Source organism: Pelodiscus sinensis, chromosome 1 (genome assembly GCF_052426305.1).
Source record: "Pelodiscus sinensis isolate ZL-2025 chromosome 1, ASM5242630v1, whole genome shotgun sequence".
Classification (NCBI taxonomy): domain Eukaryota; kingdom Metazoa; phylum Chordata; order Testudines; family Trionychidae; genus Pelodiscus; species Pelodiscus sinensis.
This window is the reverse complement of record NC_143052.1, coordinates 316,081,051-316,093,753: the sequence shown is the minus strand read 5'-3', so window position 1 is coordinate 316,093,753 and position 12,703 is coordinate 316,081,051. Positions and strand designations below refer to the sequence as shown.

General features: G+C 36.9%; 1 protein-coding gene across 3 annotated transcripts in view; it reads right to left on the bottom strand.

The window, feature by feature from the left end:
* Positions 1 to 1,041: 1,041 nt before the first annotated feature.
* Positions 1,042 to 12,703, bottom strand: part of RDX (radixin) — a 100,381-nt gene continuing 88,719 nt past the window's right edge. For all 3 annotated transcript variants that reach the window (XM_089775625.1, XM_089775627.1, XM_089775626.1), the window contains 5 exons: positions 12,097 to 12,227; positions 6,715 to 6,875; positions 5,097 to 5,189; positions 4,442 to 4,684; positions 1,042 to 3,407 (listed from right to left, as the gene is read on the bottom strand). In XM_089775625.1, coding sequence (XP_089631751.1) covers positions 3,243 to 3,407; positions 4,442 to 4,684; positions 5,097 to 5,189; positions 6,715 to 6,875; positions 12,097 to 12,227 — 793 coding nt within the window. In that variant the 3' untranslated portion in view covers positions 1,042 to 3,242. The remainder of the gene's footprint in view (positions 3,408 to 4,441; positions 4,685 to 5,096; positions 5,190 to 6,714; positions 6,876 to 12,096; positions 12,228 to 12,703) is intronic.

The following is a 12,703-nucleotide window of genomic DNA, read 5'->3' as shown; positions in this document are numbered from 1 at the left end:
GCTCACTAGATTTATATACATGGATTTTTCTGAAGCTACACCAAACTGTAAGGTCTAAGGTTTTAAACTGCTACTTATTGTGATTCTTGTCAATCTTTGTAATCTGTATAATTCTCAAATTTACTGTAAACTGCAACTTTGTAATCTTTTTAACTCTCAGCCACCTTGCTTGTAACTTTCTCTAAGATGCATTCTCCCCTGAGTGAATGGAGAGAGAGAGTCTGAGTGTGTTTGAAGGAGGCTTGGAACAATGGACCACATGGCAATGAGTCATCATAGTCTGGGCATGCTCGTAGCTGGAGAAAGGGAAGTCTGGGCATGCTCCCTGATTTCAAGGTGAATGAGTCACAGGGGCCATTCAGACACAATATAAGGAGAAGGAGCACATGTGAGATTCTCTTTTTCCTTCCCCTGCTCCTGAGAAGCTCCTCTCCAGTATCTGTCTCTCCTGACCAGCTTCCCCAGCCATGATGAGCAGAGAGACCCTCCAGGATCCACATGCCTTGGCTCCTTCTGCAACCCATATGTCTGTGTAAGTGTTTGAGTGCCTGAGGGCAGGAATGAATGGGTGTGAATGAGTGAGTGAATGGAGGGGTGTGTGCTTGCTTGCTTGCGTGCGAGAGAGATCTATCTTCTTTAGCTTAAACTTTTGGTGGCTGCTTTCTCCTCTTTAGTTCTATTTCGTGGAAATAAACCCATACTAATGTAACCCTGGGTGGTCTCCAGTGAGAATATTTTTAAGATAACAAGATATTCTCTGTCTTAGTCTCTATCCCTTTTTTCATTATTCCTAACATCCTGTTTGCGTGGACGTCTTCAGAGAAGTATCCATGATGACTCCAAGATCTCTTTCCTGATGAGTTGTAGCAAAATTAGCCCCCATCATATTGTATGTATAGTCGGGGTTATTTTTTTCCAATGTTCCAATGTTACTTTACATTTATCCACATTACATTTTATTTACCATTTTGTTGCCCAATCACTTAGTTTTGTGAGATCACATTTGCCAAAGTACACTAAATAACAACAGTGAACCTCAGAGAAATTAATTGTGTCTCTTTATTGTTAACCAATTAATGTTATCCAAAATAGTAGATGTAATTGTAGCTTAATTGTACAACACAAAACATGATGCTAAAGGAAAAATATGTTGAAATTTATTTCACCAAGTACTCATTAAATGTATTTGTAATAGCTCCACATCAATAAGTGTTCCCAACTATTGGTAATAACCACTCTGGTTTGTTGTGAAAATTCACATTTCAGATCGTTGTTCCTGTTATTTAGAAAAATTCATATAGCTTTATAAATGAATTAGATCAATTTTAATTCTAATCTATATATCATAGATTTATGAACAGCAAATTTAACTTTTTTTTTCAACACTGATAAACCGATGTAATAATGTTAGTGCACACATTTGAAGAAAAACCATAAAGCCCCATTGAAAGGACAGTTTTTCTTCCACTATGGCAAATGGGTGTCTCAGTTTGGAAATTCAAATGCTCATGCTTCAGGGCAGGAAGTCTGAGATACTCAAACTGTTCTTTCAATGTACTGCAAGTTGAAAGACTAAATTTCTACCATCCTGTTTTGAAGCATGTGCACAACATTTGCACATCAGTCTGAGGTTAGCCAGCTATTTTTAGTTCCACGACCCAAAATATATTAATGCAATTTTATGCTCTTTTCATGATATTATCCCACACAGTGTATCTTTAACTCAGCAAAATCAAAAAAGCTCAGTTGAACTGTTCATAAATAACTTGAGCTTAATGTACATGAAAAATGTTTAATAAAATGGCATATTTTAATAGTTAAGTGTAAATTTATGAGTGCATAATACCAAACAGAAGATTGCTGAACCATCCTCAGAGAAAACAGGGCTTTTCCCTCCTAGACATTAACAAGGGTACTTTAAAGTGAACAAAAGTTGAAGTTCATGTTGTAAAACAATTTCTTAAAAGACTCACTTTCTATGAACTATTTGACCCTTTGAAATTAAAAAAATTATCTTGTTTAAGTATCCATTTCATGAGTTTGAGACAACTGAACAACAATGATCAGATGTCAGATATGATCACAGTTACTCCCAGACATCATTCAGAAATGAAGTTACAAGCTTCCCCCCCTCCATTTATAGGAATTTTCATTTGGTACAGAGAAACCCACAGACACCAAGTCAATACATTCCACACCCCTCCCATAAGAGAGTATACCAGTGACAAGTTACAGTTTTACTATACATCATATGCTTTTACAAATTTAACTCAGCAAAATGGCAATTAATCAGTATATAGCATTCTAAACCCATCCTGAAATGAAACAAAATATTAAGAGTAAAGATTCTTATCTTTCCATAGTATGATCATAAAGTGAAAGTCAATTAACACACACAATTTTACTTGGTGTTTGAAGGACCAGTCATCATGTACATAGTAATGAGGTAGGATACTGTCCCCTCCCTGGGACTGATGTTTTCATATGCTCCCTTGCCAGAAAGGTCCAGGTTTTTCTTATTGCAATTAAAATAATAATTAAAAACAACAGGATACAGAAGATTGTTGAGAACTTCTTTGTTTTGTTTTATTAGAACATTCCTACACATCTAAAATGAAAATTCTATATTTATTCAGGCCAATAGCAGACAATTGCTGCCCACAGGTAGTGTTCCATTTTAAAATTTCTGTTGGAACCTACTACCTGCCATCCAGACCTTTGTGAACAGGTAGGCAAAGAAAACCATCAATGATGACTGGACATGAAACACCAAATTCAGCTTGGTTAAAAAAATAAGTTAGCTATATCAAATTCCTAAAGAGATGTGGCTACACAGAAAAATGTAATTTCAAACTGCATCACACTGAAATAGTATCCATAAGTTTTAGATTCCAATGTAATGTCCTTTCTGACTGGTGCTTAGTAAAACATACATTTAATGGTCATGATCTAGTAAGCACCAATCTTTGAGCAGAAGTGGCACAAACAATGACAATGAAAAATAAAATGTAAGTCAATGAAAACTCTCTTCCCCCATTCCTCTCTCCCTCCCCAAAAAAGCCCGGGATGACAGTCTGCCTTATTGTTGAATGGCTTCCCCCAAATTTCAATTTTATCACCACAGTCAAACTGGTATAAGTGCTTTGGCAAAGTGGGGTGCAATCTTCAAATCTGCAAAGACCTACTTTTTTCTCTGTTGGTGGTTCAGCTTTATGAAGAACATATATACAAAATAACGGCTCTCACATTGCCTCAAACTCATCAATACGTTGCTTTGTATTGCCTTGTCGAATTTGTCGAAGAGTCTTGTACTTATCACGACCTGCTTTAACATTCTCAGCATGAAGGACATCATTTTGAGTTTTCTTGGTTTCATCTCTGGCTTGGGCCAACTCCGAACTTAGGGTCTGTGGGAATAAAATATTTGAGTTTCAGCATCTTCACTACTCAGCACAAAGACTTTGGATTTCCTGACAACATATGATCTACAGTCTTGGACAGAGATTTGCTGAATTCCAACTATTGGAATGCTTCCTGCTCTTCTCAAGAAAGAAGTGAAAATACCTGACACTGCTGAAGATGTTAGATATATTGAACCCGGAGGGAAATGTTTTTCACTTTCTAGCACTTAGGAGGAGAATTCTAATAAGAGCAAAGGAAAATAGTCTGGTGGGAGAAGCTAGGGCTTAACTTTACTCTAGTTTCTACTTAACTGAAAGGTTGCAGCTATTTACTTCTCTGCTTAATACCATGGCCAGCACAGCAGTAGGATATGTACACAATTGAGAAATTATTATTTGTTGGTAAAATGCTGATACTGAGAAAAAAATGGGAATTCATGTTGGTTTTAACATCTTCATAGAAAAATGGTACCCTTATGTTACATTAGTAAACTGTACAATGTCAGAACAACACCCTTTTAAAAAAAGGACAGGAAAAAATGAAACATTCTCTTACAGAGTCTTACTTGAATAAAGATAAAATTTTGTCCTAACAGGTTGATGTTTTCACTGCTTTTTACTTTTATAGATTTATTGAATTGCTGCTGAGAAATTCAAATACTCACTAAACAAAACCCCAGTTGGTACTGTACAACAATTTTTGTTCTGAAATTAAAGGATTAAGTGGTAAAGATTATAGTGTACTACAAGTGAATTTAAATGTTCAATATTTGATTGTAAATATTTGTGGTAATGCAGCATCACATTTGTACGTACATTGTTAAACTGTACACAGAAAATGTTATTCTACTCCAAGTCTTACTTAATTCAGTTTTGTGCAGTTTAGTTACAAATCCAGTAAGTGATAAAATATTCCACGGAAACTACACATTACAGTTTCAGTTAAATGTGCTGCTTAAATATGCAAGATTTTCAGCAATTAAGGAATAAAAAACGGAAGGCTTAATTATACCATTAATGCAACCACAAACTTTCATTACCTGGAGCTGTTTCTTAACACGTTCATTTTTCTGAGTCTCTGTTACCCGTTCTTCCTCGCTTCTGTGGTTCATGACACCATCAGAAGACAGTTCTGCACTAGCTTCAGCATTGTTCTCATCATGTTCATCATGCTCATTCTCTGTTGGAGGAATAACTGGTGGTGGAGGAGGTGGAGGAGGAGCAGACATTACAGTCTTCAGTTCTTCTTTGGTCTTTTCCAAATCTTCTTGGGCTGCAAAAGCCTAAGTAATAATACTAGCATTTAGCATTTATATAGTTTCACCTTCATAGTGATTTACAAATAATCTAAATATTAAATAGAAAATATATTAAATGTCTACATATATGGCAACCACTCCTATACACCAGCTGAGTAATTTATAGACTGAAACCTGTGAAGATATAAGCCAGAGTGGAAAGGAGTTTTGATGAGAGTATTGTTCTCCATATTGATTTATCACTCGGTTTTGTAGTTAAATAGATTTTTTTTGTAGTTGTGGTTTGAAGAAGTTGGAGAACTAGGTCTTTTGGGGTGGGATTTTCAAAGGAGTTTAAGGCAGACATGCCTCCAACCTCATTATATTTCAATGGGAACTATGCACTTAACTCCTTCCTTTTAAAATCCCAACTTAATACACAATAAGATTTTATTACTTTGTGCTGCCATTCTGAAGCTTCCTCTTCCTTCTTCTTTTTGGCCTCCTCTAGAAGTGCTATCTTGGCAGTAAATTCAGCAAGTTCTGCTGCCTAAAAATGAGAATTAAACAAGTTTTAAGGTTAATTTGCTACCCATTTTTGGATCTGCAGAAGAGGCAAAAGCTTTGTTATAGTTAGTTAATTCTTCAAGCTCAAAGTATGAGATCACAATCACTTTTATACCTCTTAAAATAGTACTTTAAAATATAAATGAACTAGGAGACATTCTATTCAGTATTTCACAAGAAGCACAGCCTTGTGAGGAGGATTCTAAATCACCTTTAAATGTTCTAGATTCTGAGCTGTCTAGAGGCTGATACAGCCCCAGGTGTAAATTCGATCAGTCCCAGCAGCTTTACTTGGGCTACCTATGAGCTGTCAACACAGTGAATCTCAGTGCTATGCTAACCCATCTTTTTAGCCTCAGCCCTTGCTGTTACAGATGGGGACTGCAGGAAGCCAGAGTAGACTGTTCCTTCACTGGAGGAATTCTCCCTTGACAACTATGGTATCTTTATAATACAGTGTACAAGCAAGGGCATGTAATCAACATATTTTATTTTCTCACTTTCTACCCAAAGTGATGAAATCAGAAAAAACATACATAGCTATAGTCATCAAACAATGCTCTTTTCTTAAACTTTTCCATATAAATTTTTTCCATATAAAAGAAAGATCAGCCTTCCAGAGAGATAAAACTGCCTGGACATCTTACAGTGAAAGAAACTAAGAGAAGCTATTTTGGTTTTCAACCAGATGAAGCTGAAATAATAACAGGAGGGTTTATTTCAGAGTGGCTACATAGTAGTGTGCTTTCCTCACAAATACATCCTAACAGTTTCTCTGCCCATGCTCCCAAATCTTATTTTCTGCTTTGGGTAGCAAAATAGTGGAGGATCATCATATTCTAGCAACCTCTCAACAACTATCTTTCTGATAGCAAAGAATGTTGATGTATGCCACCTAGCCAGGTAATTTTAGTAATTATTATGAAAAATTATTTCTACATTATAGGGGAGGGGAGATTTCAAAAGTGCTCAGCACTGGCTAGCTCAGATCCCGCTGAAATCTACAGGAATTTTATAGCCAATTTCTCGAAGAAGAATTAGGGAACACTGAATTCTCCTGAAAACCTCACCCTGAAATTTTAATGTACAATTTCTTTAAATAATAAAAGTTTATTAGTGTAATTTGATCCCATAATGGGCAATTAAGCACAGCATGCTACCAGACACTAAAAAAACCGCAATGGCTCCTGGGGCTGGCTGTAGCAAAACCTACAAAGGATTCAGTATATGCTATAGGTAACATATTTCAATATTAATTACATGTACTTGTTGGCATTTTAAAATGTATTATTAATAATGAGCAGGTCAAACTATTGTGATTGCCACTTGTGTATAAAAGTAATCTGTTTCTGAAAGCTGAAATCTAATGGTCAAAGTAACTTACAGGCACCTATGTTCCAATATGAAAGAGTATCTGTTTCTTTCAACAAAAATATAATTAAATGTCAAACACCCCAAAGGCTGTACTGTCTTGTTGAAATAGCTATAGCTTGATTTTAACTGCTTACTAGCTGCTCCTGATTTTTCATCTGATCAGCAGCCTGTTTGGCTAGAGCAGCTTTAGCCTCTTCTGCAGTTCGACGTTCTTTTTCCAAACGTTCTGCTTCCTCTTTTGCTCGCTTTCGTTCTTGATCCAGTTCTAGAGCTTTTCTTGTCTGTTCTTCCAGCTCTGTCCAAAGGAAGGTTCACAAAGTCACTGTTAGTTGGTTTTAATACAGATAAATATAAATATAAAATTTGATACATTCTCTAGGAAGTCAAATTACCCAAGCTGTAAGTTATTTAAAAAATAGTTCATGATTTTAGGGTTAGGCTCCTAGGTTTTTTAAATCTTGGTGAATACCTTTAACAGTTCTTCATGTAGGACTTGATTTTCAGAAGCCCTGACAGTTTAGACACAATTTTCAGAAAATAAAATACTTTCATCTCCTTGGAAAGTAAAGGCACAAAATTAGCTCAGTTTAGCTAGACACATAAAGGGTAACAAGAAAACATTCTACAAATATGTTAGAAGCAAGATGAAACCAAGGACAGTATAAGCCTGTTACTTAATCAAGAGAGAAAAACAGTAACAGAAAATGTGGAAATGGTGCTTAATGATTTCTTTGTTTTGGTTTTCACCAAGGAGGTTGGTGGTGAATAGATGCTTAGCATATTAAATGCCAGTGAAAATGAGACAGAGTCAGAAGTTAATAGGAAAAGCACAAGTTAAAAATTACTTGGAGAAGTTAGAGGTCTTCAAGACACCAGGGCCTGATGAAATTCATCCTAGAATACTCAGGGAGCTGACTGAGGAGATACCTGAGTCATTAGATATTATCTTTGAAAAGTCATGGAAGACAGGAGAGATTCAAGATACTGGAAAAGAGCAAATATAGTGCCCCTCTATAAAAATAAATAAATAAAAACCAGGAAACTACACACCCCTCAACTTAACTTCTGTGATAGGAAAGATAATGGAGCAAATAGCTAAGGAATCCATTTGCAAACATCTAGAAGATAATAAGGTAATAACTAACTGTCAGCATGGATTTGTCAAGAACAAATCATATCAAATCAACCCGATAGTCTTCTTCGATAGGACAAACCTTGTGGATAAGGGTGAAGCGGTAGATGCGATATACATAGATTTTAGTAAAGCATTTGACACAGTCCTGCCTGACCTTGTCATTAATAAACTAGGGAGATACCACTTAGATGGGGGCATAACTGGCTGAATAACCATTCCCAAAGAGTAGTTATAAATGGTTTAGTGTTGTGTTGGAAGACCATAACAAGTGGGGTTCTGCAAGAATCCATTTTTTGGTAGGGATGTAAACGCCTGTTTAATTGGTTAACAGGTTAAACATATTGTTTAACTGGTTAACTGATCAAAGGGGGGGGGGGGCAGCAGTCTCCCTGTGGACAGAGGCTGCTCCAGCCAGGATGCCAGTGCAGCTCCTGCTTGTGAAGTGGCAGGAGTAGCCCCCTAACGTGCCAGCCCCCACTGGTTAACCTTAACCAGTAAGCCTCATCCGTTAAGGGTGAGGCTTACTGGTTATCCAGCTAATGGATTAAACATTCACATCTATAGTTTTGGGACCAGTTCCGTTCAATATCTTCATCAATCATTTAGATAATGGCACAGAGAGTTCACTTATGTAGTGTGTGGATGATAACAAGCTGGAAGGGGTTACAAGTGCTTTGAAAGATAGGATTATCATTCAAAATGATCTGGGCAAAAAATAATACATAATAATACGTTTCATCACCAGAGTATGAATGTCTGGGTTCAGTCTGGGCATCTAAGTAGTTTTGCCTTTTCCATTAGGTTACATTTGTGAATTTCTCCTTTTTCTAATACAATGGACTCATTTTCACTTCTTTCCTAGGAAATCAACTCAAAGACACTATGATGAACTTTCAAGAAAAGTTATAAAATCATACGTTTTTAGTATGACTAAATGATGTTAAATTATGTAGTCTCTCTAAATGTGATTAGTGTCTTTTAGTGAAAGCCATTAGTGGTACATAAGGAACTTAATGACCCAGTTCTCAAAACAATGATTTGTGAGTGGTTTTGTCTTTCCTGTAAGCCTAAACTGGTCCTAGAAAGATATATGACCACGCCACTTGGTTCTGGAATCCATCTTGAATTTTGTATTTTTTGGTGGGGAGAACTGATCAAAGGATTCCCACCCTGTGGAAATTCTAATTCAAGAGATGGGAAGCAAAGAACAATTGTCTTGTGCTGGCTTTTGAAGCTACCTCCGCACTTTAAGAGGATACACATGAAGAGACCTGAAAACAAACAGCGCTAACAAGGGGAGAAGCTGTTACACCTGGGTCAGATTAAAGATCAGCTCTGACTTGAAGAATGTTACCTGAAATAAGGATTAGCATGAGGATTTATGTTTATGTTGTAACAATTTCTCTAAGGCTGTGTCTACACTGGGCCACTTATTCCGGAAAATCAGCCGCTTTTCCAGAATAAGCTGTGAGCTGTTTACACTGGCCCTTGAATTTCCGGAAAAGCAACGACGCTCTACTGTACAAAATCAGCCGCTATTCCGGAAAAGTTACGCTGCTCCCGCTCGGGCATAAGTCCTTATTCCAGAACACTGTTCCGGAAAAGGGCCAGTGTAGACAGCCCAGTAGTCTTTTCCGGAAAAAAGCCCCGATCGCGAAAATGACGATCGGGGCTCTTTTCCGGAAAAGCGCGTCTACATTGGCCACAGATGCTTTTCCAGAAAAAGGGCTTTTCCGGAAAAGCAGCCTGCCAATGTAGACGCTCTTTTTCCGGAAATACTTATAACGAAAACTCTTCTGTTTTAAGCATTTCCGGAAATTCATGCCAGTGTAGACACAGCCTAAGAGTAGTAGGTTTAGCTGGTGTATTTTCTTTATTTTAGTTTAATAACTTACAAATAACTAGCTATTTGTCACTACTTGGAACAACTTAAATCTTTCTTTTTATACTTAATAAAAAGACTTTTATTTTCAAACCCAGTGAAAATAATGGTTACCTGGGGGAGAGAGCAACAGCTGAACTTAGAGGCTTTCTCTGTGTAAAACTTGTATTCAGTGTAAAACAGACTTATCTTGGGTTCTGATCCTATTTGAACCTGTGATTGCTCCTGGGGGCTGACAAATCCCAGTAGCTGAGCCCTCCCAGAGCTAAGCAGTTATCAAGCATCTATGTTACTCTGCTGGAGGGGCAGTTACCCCAACTCTGTGCCTTTGGTGGGGAAGACCAGAGTATGTAGTCCAGCAAGACAGGGTGGTGGGGTGCCCCAGAAGGCAGGTAGGCAAGTTCAGTGATATGATTAGCACACTGGATAACAGTCGTAATGGAGCCTCTGTGATTCAACCCATCATAGTTACTATAGATAGATAGATAGATAGATAGATAGATAGATAGATAGATAGAACTATTTTTATTATCTAACATACTTGGATAAGATATATAGCACCAAATAATGTAAGGATTCTGAAAAATAAATGTTTTAAAATATAAATAGAAATTGGAAATATTAGAATGGATGCAAGATACAGTTTGGCACAATGGTTCCAAGGTAAACTTATTTCTAGATTATCTAATTTTAATAAATCCACTACAGTACCTGTCTAAGTGCTTTTATACTATTCAATTCCAATTAAAATTATGTTTTGATTTTACAGTGTTTCAATTCAAAGTCTGTTTCAATCAAATAACTCACCTCTAAAAGGTAATGTTCCTATGCCCTAATACACAGTCTTGTGTGCCCTCCTTGAAGATTGTTTTTCAGTCTGCTTTGTTAAAAACCTAGGCAATTACCCACAATATCCTACATTAAAGGAATATTAAGGTTGTAATTTTAAGCACTCAAAAGTGAAGAAATGCCAGAATGAAGATTGGCTGTGTAATTATAATTCAGATCCCTGGTATGTAATGCATTATGATAGTATTTAATTATGTGACCACAGGACTGCATCTCATTCAGTGCAGAGGATGAATCAGAACGTAGTCATGAAGGACAATGTTGTCTAGGGCTCAGATGATACAGAATTTGAAAGGTCTGTAGTGAATCAGGTAAGAAGAGAAAAGATTATGCCACAGTTAAGGCAGCTGAATGCTATCCTGGAAAACAGGATTCTATCTTTGCCTTTGGCACAGAGTTGTGTGTATGGCACTGAGCAAGTCACTTAAAGTAAACATTTCACAGATAGTGGTGAATTGTGTTCCTCATTTTCTAAGATGCTATGGGTATGATTTGCAGACAAATTGAGTACCCTCAGCTGGAGCTGAAATCAATGGGTGTTGTGCTTTCATCATATAAAAGTAACACTCAATACTAAGAAAAATTGGGTCCTAGATATCTGAAATTGGACACCCAAATGCAGTAGATACATTTGACCTCAACTTTCTCTCTGCATCAGTTCCCCACCTGAAAAAGTGAGATAATATCTTCAGCTCAGAAGTCTGGTGAAGATTAATGTTTGTAAAGTACATAGCTACTAAAATGACAAGCATCACACAAAAGCAATGAAGAAATTAATAATTCTGCCTTCAAAGCATGTTCTACTCACATGCAGAAAATAAGGCTAAGGGTCACAGTCTTATACATGAACATTTAAACAATATTGAAAATGGCTAATTCAATGAGATAAATTGTCAGTCAAGTTCTTAGTGTTTATTCTTCTGAAACCTGAGCCTAGGATAAATCCCTAAAGATGCTGGCCTCAGAAGAACTGCAAGGGCTGAGCAGCTTGGCAGCAGAAACCCAGGAAAGACAGTGACAGATACACTAAGACACAAACTGCTGCAGGCAGGCTGTCTCTCCCTGCTGAGAGATGAAGCAGCTGGGCAGAATAGAGCTTATTAAAGTTTTTAAGGAAAGGTTAGTGTTTAGGTAAGGAGACATGCATGCAGAATTTACGATCCCAAACACAATTGGGTTTATCAGATTAACATGGTCAGTAAACAGATGACTGCAGCCCTAGGAACCATTCTAAAAGTGGTAGCACAGAGTTTTTGCAACTAGACAGGGGTGAAATAATGAAACCTATCCCCCCAAGGAACTAACGGAGGTCTGAAGTGGAACTTGCCCTATATCCATGACACAAAGAGTCTAGAAATTTGCAGCCAGGAACACATAAAATTATACACAACTAAATAAAATTGTACAATACTTACAAAATTTAAACAATACTTCATAATTCAAGTAGCATATAATTCAACTTCTGGAAAAAAGGCTGCAGTGTTTGAGCTATAAGTATTAGTGAACGTTAAAATCAAAATTGTATACAAAAATATCAATAGAAATGTCATATTAAGTTTTGTAATTTTTAAAACAAATCCTAAATTGTGGAAGTAATTATTCAACACTACTGTACAGACTGAAATAAGAGAGTACATGATGAAGGTTTACCTTTTTGGGCCTTCATTGTCTGTTCTTCAATTTGCCGCAAGCGCTCCATTAATTCTTCTTTCTCACGCTCTATTCTTTCCTTTTCCTTTTCTGCTATTTCCCTTTTCTTCTTCTCATTTTCTAATTGTGCCCTAAAAACAAAAATAAAATGTATTACACAGCCATGAATGGGTGTACAAAAGCTGGCCCTCAACTTTAATTTCAAGCAGAAATTGCACTTTTGAGGGAACATGCAACTCCCCAAGGCAATGAACACACCAGGAATGTGTTCCCCTAACTGGGATAGCTTTTCAGCATGTAAGGCAACATTTAAACCTAGGAAAACCAGGCATAGCATCCACTTACCCTAAAATCTCTGATCTGAAGTGGAAATGCACCTAGAATGCAGAACCCAAAGAAACACTACTGGAAGAAGACTCTAGACAGCTCATGGATCAGTAGAGTTAAGTTATATATTCAGACATGAACAGGTAGAATTTTGCCTTTTGGGACACTAGGTACTTTGTATTCTCTGGCCATGTTCTCACAAAAATGCTTTACATATATTTTATTCTGGTTCACTGTAAGGATGTTAAAATGCAGTTATCAGGCTAATTGTATAGTCAAT